General features: G+C 48.5%; 2 protein-coding genes across 3 annotated transcripts; one reads left to right on the forward strand and one right to left on the reverse strand.

Annotated features, from left to right (window-relative positions):
- The first annotated feature begins 411 nt into the window (after positions 1-411).
- LOC123052886 (circumsporozoite protein) lies at positions 412-2,859 on the forward strand. 2 transcript variants are annotated; one of them, XM_044476248.1, is made up of 2 exons: positions 412-1,176; positions 1,451-2,859. In XM_044476248.1, exons 1-2 carry the CDS (start codon positions 476-478, stop codon positions 1,677-1,679), a joined length of 930 nt encoding a protein of 309 aa, XP_044332183.1. In that variant the 5' UTR covers positions 412-475; the 3' UTR covers positions 1,680-2,859. The 2 variants fall into 2 exon arrangements, with proteins under 2 accessions (XP_044332183.1, XP_044332184.1); XM_044476249.1 differs by having other exon boundaries at positions 412-885.
- Positions 2,860-2,910: 51 nt separating this feature from the next.
- LOC123052885 (differentially expressed in FDCP 6 homolog) lies at positions 2,911-9,227 on the reverse strand. The gene is made up of 10 exons (XM_044476247.1): positions 9,034-9,227; positions 8,789-8,893; positions 6,511-6,572; positions 6,333-6,416; positions 6,211-6,242; positions 6,037-6,118; positions 4,836-5,064; positions 4,009-4,236; positions 3,522-3,814; positions 2,911-3,418 (listed from the first exon to the last, which is right to left on the reverse strand). The coding sequence occupies exons 1-10, from the start codon at positions 9,064-9,066 to the stop codon at positions 3,106-3,108; spliced, it is 1,461 nt and encodes a 486-aa protein (XP_044332182.1). The 5' UTR covers positions 9,067-9,227; the 3' UTR covers positions 2,911-3,105.
- Positions 9,228-10,178: the final 951 nt, after the last annotated feature.

The following is a 10,178-nucleotide window of genomic DNA, read 5'->3' on the forward strand; positions in this document are numbered from 1 at the left end:
AGAAATGAACGGGAGAAGAAGAATGGAGGAAGGAGAGGAAGGAAAGAGAGGATAAGGCCGGGCCGGCCAGCGTGTCAGGCTACAGCCCCCTGTCGGCCAGCAGCTGGCCGATCGGCGGGCGGTAGGCCGACAGGGGCACACAAGCCGACAGCCCACTGCCTCCCCCTCGCGCGACGTGGCCCGACCAACCACAGGCCGCCGCGTGCCAGCCGGGCCTGCAGTCGGCCTGCTGCTAGCCGATCGGCTTGCTGTGGGCCGATTGGGCCTGCTGCTAGCCGATCGGCCTGCAGCGGGCCGACGGTGTATTATTTTTGAAATTTCTTTCTTTCGCGTAATATTTCTGTAATTTAAAAAAAATGTATTATTTAAAAAAAAATAGCAAGGAACCGTCCGGGTCAACTCCCGATGGGATCGAGCGACCGAGGAAGCGGACACGCTCGGGGCGACCAACACTAGACAATAGCCACGGCAGAATATGCCGCGAACGGCCAGCGGCAGTGGCCGGAATCGGCCGGCGGGGCGGCGGCGGCCAGACGAGGGCCACGGCCAGGAGGAGGCGGCGGCTGGCGGAAGGGGCCGCGGCCTGGAGGAGGCGGCGGCCGGCGGAGCAGTCGCGGCCGGAGGACGAGGGAGCCGACGGATCGAGGGCGGGGCTGGACAGGCGGCTGGCGGCGACAGGCGGACGGGGCCGGCCTGGGAGCGCCCGCCGGCGGAGAGCAGCGGGACCTGCGAGAGCTGGCCTCCGGCGGCAGAGGCCCGACCAGGGAGAGCCAAAGGCCGGCGCGCGGCGACCGGACCTCAAGCGGCAGTCAGAGACGAGGCGGCGGCGGCCCGAACCAAATCCCGACGGAGGGCGGTAGTGGAAGCCGGCGGCGGCCAAATGAGGTCAGTGGCGGACGTCCCGGTCTGGGATGCAGCGGGCTGCAGGAACCAGCGGCCGGAACCGACGAGGAACGGCGGCTCGGGGTGGAATCTGCGACCTCCTTTGTCCAGATCGAGACCGATCTCGCACGGACAGAACCTGGGAACGATGGACAGGCAAAGTAGAGGAGCGGCAGCAGAGGAAACTGCACGCGTGAAAGGCAACAGCCAAGCAGAGGCAAGAGACGATTTGGAGCAGCGCAGCCAGGAAAGGATGATCACGGCGGCGCGATTGGATCGAGCACGAGTTGCAGTGTGCGAAAAAAGAACCAAGGCTCTAATACCAGCTCTAATACCATGTTAGGGAATTATGCAACTTGATATTATTATGAGGCCAAAGCCATCATATATACATGTACAAGAGAATGCCAGAGACTAGAATACAAAAGGCCAAAGGCCATCCTCAATATAACTCTAACACTGTCCATGCTGTTTAGTGCATCTAGTATGCTTGAGATTCACATGTTAGTAATTGCAATCGTCATGTTTAATATTCTGGAATTAATGGAAATTATGCCTAATTTTTCAGTGGGAACGGCCCTCTCATTCGCCAGATTTTTTTGGCGCCAGATGCGGATGCAATTCTAACATCGCCAAGACCGAAGACTTCTCAGGAGGATATTTGGGCTTGGACGTGGGAGAGTAGTGGAGTTGTCTCAGTAAGGTCAGCATATCGTGAGACAATGCTGAGAAGCAGGTCAAGGGATGAGGAAATTGGAGGCTCCACAGGTACGGAGCAGACCTGGAAGGCACTTTGAAAATTGAATGTTCTACCAAAGATACGTGTTTTCTGGTGGCGAGTAGTGAAGGACATGTTGCCGTGCTACAACGAGCTGAAACGGCGACATATCAAGGTGATGTCTATATGCTCCCTGTGTGGGCATGGAGAGGAAACATTATATCACTATCTGAATACATGTGATCATGCGCGACTGTTCTGGGAGGAGGCAGAGCGATTTTTTGGTGTTAAACTTCCTAAGCTTCATCCAGGAACGTGGACCAAAGACATGCTAGATGTGAGAATAGTCAGGAAGGATACAGCAGCAATTCTGGTTACTGTAATGTGGGCAATTTGGCATAGCAGGAATAAATACACTCATGGTGAGAACAAGTTTCAACCCAGGCAATCGATGATCCTCATTGCTGAAATGTTCGAGCTTTAGAGATCCCGGAGACTGTTCGGGAGAGGATGCAGCCTACAGTTAGATGGGCAGCCCCGACGCCAGGGTGGATCAAGATCAATGTCGATGGAGCAATGTACGGGTGTAGGCGGCACAGGTATGGTGGGTGGCTCGAGACCATGCGGGTCTCTTTCTTTCAGCAAGGTGTGTGAAGTATGATGGTATTACTGATCCGCTGAGCTTGGAAATTCTGGCGTGTCGTGATGGTATGTTACTAGCAATAGAAAAGGGATACAATTCAGTTATCATTGACACAGATTGTCTCAATGCAAAGAGCACGTGGGAGGCAAGGTTGGAAGGACGTTCATAGGTTTTCATATTCTGCAGGAAATGCAAACTGAACTACCTAGTTTTCAGGGATTTGAGCTTCGGTATGTTAGCCGGAATGCAAATAATGTAGCACCCGCTGAGCTTGGAAATTCTGGCGTGTCGTGATGGTATGTTACTAGCAATAGAAAAGGGATACAATTCAGTTATCATTGAGACAGATTGTCTCGATGCAAAGAGCACGTGGGAGGCAAGGTTGGAAGGACGTTCATAGGTTTTCATATTCTGCAGGAAATGCAAACTGAACTACCTAGTTTTCAGGGATTTGAGCTTCGGTATGTTAGCCGGAATGCAAATAATGTAGCACATGGGTGCGCTAAAGAAGCTCTAGGCATAGAAAATGTTGTAACATACTCTTTTGTAATCCTTGGCTTTCTGAGTGGTCTTCTACACTCGGATAGGCTACCACTGATTGAATAAATTCCGGAGAGCGGACCTTCAAAAAGAAAAACTTACAACAGTAGGTGTAAACTGTTCAACATGATCGCCAATGGTACACTTGATGATCCAATTCTTCTTTTTGTTTCACTCAGGTTTACAGATGAGCAACAAAAGCTGTGACAGAACTCTGGGTCAATGCGAAAACGGAATAAGATTATAAGAATGTTCGCTGTGAACCGAGATGAAAAACTTTAGTACAAAAAGTCATGGTGTACAAGAATGGCAAAAGTCCAGTCTAGGCTTGGAAAGTATCGTCAGCAACTGGCTGGCTATCAACAGGAATATCCAAGCTGTTTTCTTCAGCTTCTGTGGTCACCTCCCTTACATCAGATACTTCAGAGGAATGAGGATTTTCCCACTCCGTGTCCCCGATCGTACGTATATCGACTCCCTCGTCATCCAACTCGACTATGTTCTCCGCAATAGGTATCAGGTCTGTATCGCTTAAACAAGCCTTATCCACGTTATCGTCGTCCATGTCCATGTGCTTTGAAGTAGAGCATAGCTCTGACCTTTCCTCACAGATTTGTTTTGTGCTAGTCTCTTGCCTGCAAACAACAGATATCCAAATTATCCATCAAATTTCTTTTAGAAGAATCTCATTTTACAAGGAAGCAAGAGAGATTAAATAGCATATGATGTACTCGGAACCTTTGTATTTGTGATTTTAGAGCATCCACGAGAGCTAAGAGTTCTTCCTTTTCTTTCGCAGCAGACTCGAGCTTACTCACAGCTTCCTTTATTCGCATGTCAGCATCGGCTGCTGAAACCCTAGCTTTCTCTTCAGCTCTCACGACAGCTGCTTCTAAAATGACAGCATTTCCTCTAGCTTTTCCAAGTTCAGAGCGCCACATCTGAGCTTCTTGAAGAGCAGAATCTCTTTCCTTGAGTAAATGCTCTCTTTCTTCAGCAAGAAGCTTTGACTTTTCTTCTGATTCCCTTAGCTGTTAACATAAAAGCCAGTTCAAACTAAAAATATAAATGTGTCAGTTCATATACTTAACATGAACTGTGCTCATCAGGTGCATAAAACGTAAATCATAGAAACAAAATTTGGTCTATAGGGGGTAAAAAGTATGAAACAAATATGTACTATAAGATGAATATAATGTATAGAGATCCACGAAGTGGTTGTTACCCTAAGCAAGGACAATTCAACTTGATTTTCCTGATCTTGTTTCAGGCGTTCAAGTTCTGAAGATAAAAATCTTCTTGCTTCATCAATTGCATGAGCAGCAGAAGCAGCAGTTTCAGCTGCCTCAGCAGTCTCCTGTAATTTATCTGTAATCTCCCTGATGGTGGAATCCCGTGCACGGATATCCTGCAATAGCTGGTGCAGTTCATCATCTTTAACTCGAAGGGTCTCCTGTCGTAGCAATGTGTAGCACATCCCAAATAAGGAAAGGAAAAAAATTTAGTATCCAAAAGAAAAATATACATTTTAGACGATCAAGAACTAGTACCATACAAGACAGCACAAAAAGTACTAAATTTCATCCATCGTATGAGAAGCAAATGCTCTGGCATGGCCTTCCAAGTATATTGCCAACTTTCGCATCACATGATTGCTAGTTACATCTCAATAGTTGTTCAGTGAAACACGCTGAAGCATGTTCACCTGTCTTACCAACACTATAAATGGCTTTCAAGCTTCAAAGTGAAGATTCAATTTATCAGAAATTTGGTTTGTTATCAGAAACTCGGCCTCATAGTAGTCAACTGGTTTGATAGATTATGGAATTAATCAGTCACTTATTTTAGGAGGAAGCATGGTCTAACAAGTGAATAGCAGATCAACCGACTACATCAGGAATATTTTCGTATTTTGTTTAAAGGAGACAACTGGGTGTCAGATCAATTGTCTACAAAAGAGGTCCTGTATTCATCAATAAGTTTCTTGTGCAACAAAAATGACAAAACTTTAATTTAGGTAATCCTTCATTGATAGTTTGAAGAACAGCATACCATCATGATTGTGAGATCATCTAATTGACCTTTACTAAGTTTATTTGTAGTTGAGCCTAAAGCTGCCCGCAGGGAGATCTTCATCGCTGCTTCTACCTCTTTGGATGCTTCAATCGCAGTTGCATTGGCCACAGCCACAACAGTAGCAACTGTTCCCAGTTTTGCAGAACCATTTCCACCCAATGAATCCACCGCCTGTTTATGAGCCTGTAGGACCAATTGAGTTGCACTGTAGGTAGATAAGAACTTTTATCAGGTTTCAAGGGTCGTACTAAAGCCCCACGGACAGCGAGTAAAATAACTCAAAAAAAAGGGAAAAAGAATAGCAGAAAGCACCAAATGCAAGCCTTTAGCCAGATTATAGCCTGTTAGCTTACTTACATAGTTATGCAGCAGATATTTCACGAGTTAGCATATTTACATAATTATGCAGTTGATATTTCACGAGTTTGTTCCTAACGTTGGACAAGTAGGCACATATTGCCACTAGCAGTTATTGTTTTGAAACAAAGGGTGCATCTCAGTTCTTCGGGAGCAAAGGGTCAAAGAATTTAAAGAGGGTGCCTCCGAACAAGGCAAAGCAAATCGCCCAACCATTTGATGAAACAACTACATATTGGTGCTTTCCTTGAGCACAATTTCTACACATTAGTAAGCAAATAACAAACAGAACTAATGGAAACATGAGATGTTTCAGGAGAAAACCAAATTTATACAGAACAATATGTAAATAAGGGTACATGTCATGCAATATATCTTAAATTCTTCACACTCCAAGTGGCTCGAAATTTGTAGAGAAATTCTAAGAGTAAGAATATGAGAGGGTTGTGTTGATGGCGATGATAGTGCATGGAGCCACATGGCCCATGTATAAATGCCAATATACATTTTAGGGTTCTTCTAGAGTTACAATCGCATATTCTAGACTGGGAAGGTGTTATGTCAGTGATAAATTAAATGCAGTAAACCACAGAAGCAAAGGTGTTTACTAATATGGGTTTATGTAAAAAGGGAGCATGGGTTCTCTCAACGATGTTAACTACAAGAACATATCAATCGTCACTTCGTTTCGAAATAGATCATAAAAAAGAATACGGTGGTCTTCCAACATCCATTTAATCTATATATAAAAAATCTGTTAGTAATCCCATGAATAGCGGTCGAATCAAGTGCAATGACAGGCCACGGAACACAAGCTTACTGTAAAGTAGATACCCATGCTCTTGCAGCGCTGGGAGTTTCTGCACAAAGAAAGTACTCCTTTTTTTGTGGAGTCCCAATATCTATAACACTAGTCAATTAACAAAACAATTGATCGAGCCCATATATGATAATAAAGCGAACAAAATAACCTAGAGCTACTCCATAAGGATACATACACAACATCCTTCATATTTTGGCAGTCCACTGCATCAAGTAAAACATGAGGCCATTCAGTGCTTTTACTACCACAAGTCTGAAAATAATAATGAAATAGCAATGAAGCAGAGATCATACTGAAAGTTGGTAGGTGACAAAGTGGCGGTGCTTGTTGAATCGAACACAATTATTCCCCTCACAGTTGTATCACTTCTACGAACCCTAAATCATTAGTTAAATTATGAGATCTAGCATTCTCTTTTTCAAATCTTCATCTGTTTTTAAAAGAAAGGAGTGTGTAACTTCCAGTCCATACTTGTATTCCATCTTTCCAGTAGCTGGATCAAGTATAACCCACCGCTCATTCCATTTCCTTAGCTGTCAATTGGAGTAAAAATTTATCACAAACAAATAAAATGGATGTGCTGGAATATAATAGCAATTTGTTGTGTATCATCATTGTTACTATAACTGCAAAAGCAGAACACAATATGGAGACGACTAAGTAACTCAAAGTCTTAAATTCAAGAAACTGTGCTAACAAACCATAAAGGGAACAAACATTAACTTTGCATCAACCAGCGGGGTTGCACAGTAGACAGCCCTACATCCAGATGTGCAACTTAGTGGTACCTGAATTAATTACCAGAAGTGTGTGTATGCTCCTTCCCTTGAATGAGAATTTGCACAAGTTCACCTGTTGCTACTTAGGGCATCTCCAACACGGACCCCTAAAACGTACACCGCATCCGTCCATGGACCGGTCCGGACATGGGTCCGGACTCTGATACGGGAGCCAGCCATCCAAAGATAGCCACAAACGTCCGGTCATATTTGATGCAAATTTAAACAAACTGGACAACTTTCATTCAAACTTAAAAAAAATAGATAAAGCCGGGTGATTTTCATCTAAGCCGGAGCACATTCATTACATTTTCGACATATTTCAACTAAACCCTATTCTAACCTAGTCTAAAAGATCGCCGACGCCCATTTCCCACGACATGCCTTCCCCATGCCCGGCAGCAAGCTCACCGGACGGTCATGAACCCCGGGAAATGAAGCTTCAACGGGAAGGGAAGAATAGCCTCCGCGAAGCGGGCAAGCTCACCGGACGGTCGTGAGCCCCAGGAAATGAAGCTTCAACGGGAAGGGAAGAATAGCCTCCGCGAAGCGGGCAAGCTCACCGGCCGGTAATGAGCCCACCAAGTTTAGCTTTAGCTTCAACGAGGGGAAGAATAGTGGCCTCCTCCTCCTCCACAAAGCGGGCAAGCTCACTGGTTGTGTGGCCCGGCAAGATGGCGGTGGCCTTCCTGGGACCCAACCGCCGGCGGCCTCCCATGTTCTACTCTTCCTCGCTATTGGTGGCGCCGTGGACGTGTCGGCCTCATCGTCCTCGGTGTCGTCGTCAAATTCCTCCGCCGTCGCGTCGATCTCCACAAGCATAGCTTCTTTCTCCGCTCGCAGGACACGGAGCCGCCATCGCTCGTGGCGGATGTCGCGGGCAGCACGTTAGGACGGGAGCAGCGCCTTCTGCTCGTCCACGTCCGCCATGATGCCCGTTCCAGCGATTTGCTCCTCCGCGAGTCGGTGCTCATGAGGAGCCGGAGGTTGTACCTCTAGTCGGCCTGCGCCTGCCAGAACGCCTCCTCCCGCTCTTCCATTACCGTGTCAGTGAAGTGCGCACGCGCCTCGCCCATGGTGATGCCCGCCTGAACCGCCGAGGGCGGTGGCGCGGGCTAGTCGTCCATTGGCTCGTCCACGTCGCTGCCCTCCGGAGAGCTCGCCAGCAAGCCAGCCTGTATCCGGCTGGCTCGGCAAGCCTGCCAGCCGGCCGCAATACCAGAGAGTTCCTTCTTCTCATCACCGGAGAGGCTGTCCCACAGGGCTTTGGAGCTCAAGGCCATGGCGGGTGTGGTGCACGAAGGAGGAGATCAGGAGAGGACAGGTGTGATGCGGTTGTTGTCGGGCGCCTGGCCACGTTTAAATAGCGGGGGGATGCCACGCGCCAAGAGGCAGGGTGTTTAATGCCAGCCGGTAGGCAGACGGACGTGTGGCACTCGCATGCGGGTGCCGGAGTAGGTTCCTCGACAAACACACTGGTTTAATGGAGGGAAACGGACAGAAGGATGCCTTTTAAATGCGGAGAGAAGGCACGTGCAGCGGCCGGCGCGCCGCTTCAATGCCGGCGGGAAAAAGGATGTCCGGACTGCTGCATGGATGGACTACCGCGTTGGATAGCAAAACATGTCCGCATCCGCCTGGTCCGCATCCGCCTGGTCCAAACGGATGCAGGCGGTTTGAAGGTCCACGTTGGAGATGCCCTTACTACAGTTATAAGAAGGCTGTTTTCATGCTTGAGAGACGAAATTTTCTAGTTCACAGCATAATATCGACGAACTACAAGCACACAAAGTAGAACAAACACCCTTGGCAGCTTGTCATCAACACTCAACACCACACGGCATCATCATGTTGATCGATTTGAAAGCTTGAATGGCTGGACTTGTCAGGTATGGATTTAGTAGACCAGAACCAGAACCAGAACCATCCAAGTAAGAAAGTGTGAAATGAAAGGGGGGGTTAGAAATTACTGTATCGGATCGCTTCAAGAGAGGACCCTGGAGGATATGGCGGGTGGAGGTGGAGGAGAGCTGCCGCCTGACCCGCTCCAAGCTGCTCTCCATCTCCCCTACCATCTGTACCCATCATCACAAGGGCAAAATCCCAGGCAGCTTGAGTGAGATTCCTTGCGGTGTGAGGAGATGGAGTCGAGACGCGAGAAATCTCGTCGAGCTCGATCCAAATCGATGCAATCCCGGGACGAGGAAGAACTCACCGTGCTGCGCCCGCCGTTGGCGTTGGAGTCCATGGCCGGAATGGATGGATCAGGGGTGGAAGAGGATCGAACGAACGATGCCAGGAAAAAATGATGATCTGTAAACTCTACCGGTAACTCTGAAACCGACACGAAGCTTTCCTTGACTCTCTCAGATGGACTGGCAAAGATCTGCTGCCTTCGTACTTGTATTACGTGTTCTATTCTTTACGTGTACGACTGCAGGAAACGTACTATATAACTCGATCTCCACTCTATAGTTAGGTTCGATGCGCCGCGTTATACCGTCGCTAACGCGCTATAGCGTTTCGAGGAATGCCTTGCTAAATAAATTAGTATACAATATTTTGTTAATAGCATCTTATAACACGCTAATAGTATATATTAATCCATGATATTTGGTGGTAGCACGTTATTTTTTGCATTGCTCTCTATCTTCATGATATCGTCCGTTACAAATATGTGTACATGCCCCGTGCACGATATATGCCATTCTCACCCCTACTCCATGTGTCGCCTCTTCCTGGCGACACCGGGCAACCCCATTGGCGGTGCCATGCCCCCTTCCCCCCGGTCGCCCCATCCTCGTCATCTCGTCGCCGCCGGAGGAGCCTATTAGCGAAAACCAGGCAGGCTCCAAGGAGCGTGGCGGCGGGGCATCTCCCTGGGAGGCAGCACGCACATATCTGGTGTGGCGGCATGGCTGCGGCGGATTCATCCATCGCGTCGTGGTGGCTGCCTCGGGTCGGCGGTGCCTGGGAGTGGCGGCGCAGTGATGCGTGTGGTGGTGTGGCGTCGTTGACTTGGGGCTGCATGCATGGGCATGGGCCCGTTCTGGGTCCTCTCTGGACCTGAGGTGCGGCGGCTGCGGCTGGCAACTTGCGGCACCTTCGGTACGCCGGCAGTGGTGCCTACTTGCATTGGTGAGGGTGGTGCGGGAGAGCTGCTACTCTCGCGTGGGAGTTGCAGCGTGGTGGCTGTTGCCGGTGGTGTGTGTCATGCCGCCTGATCTGATCTGGGTGTGGATGGTGCAGAGCTGTGTGGGGGCTGCGGCAGCGGTGGCATTCAGCGCTTGGGGCGCGAGCAAGAAGCCAGGGCAGCGGCCTCGGGCTATGGGCCATGGTGTATTGGTCATGGTGGTGATC

Source organism: Triticum aestivum, chromosome 2D (genome assembly GCF_018294505.1).
Source record: "Triticum aestivum cultivar Chinese Spring chromosome 2D, IWGSC CS RefSeq v2.1, whole genome shotgun sequence".
Lineage (NCBI taxonomy): Eukaryota > Viridiplantae > Streptophyta > Magnoliopsida > Poales > Poaceae > Triticum > Triticum aestivum.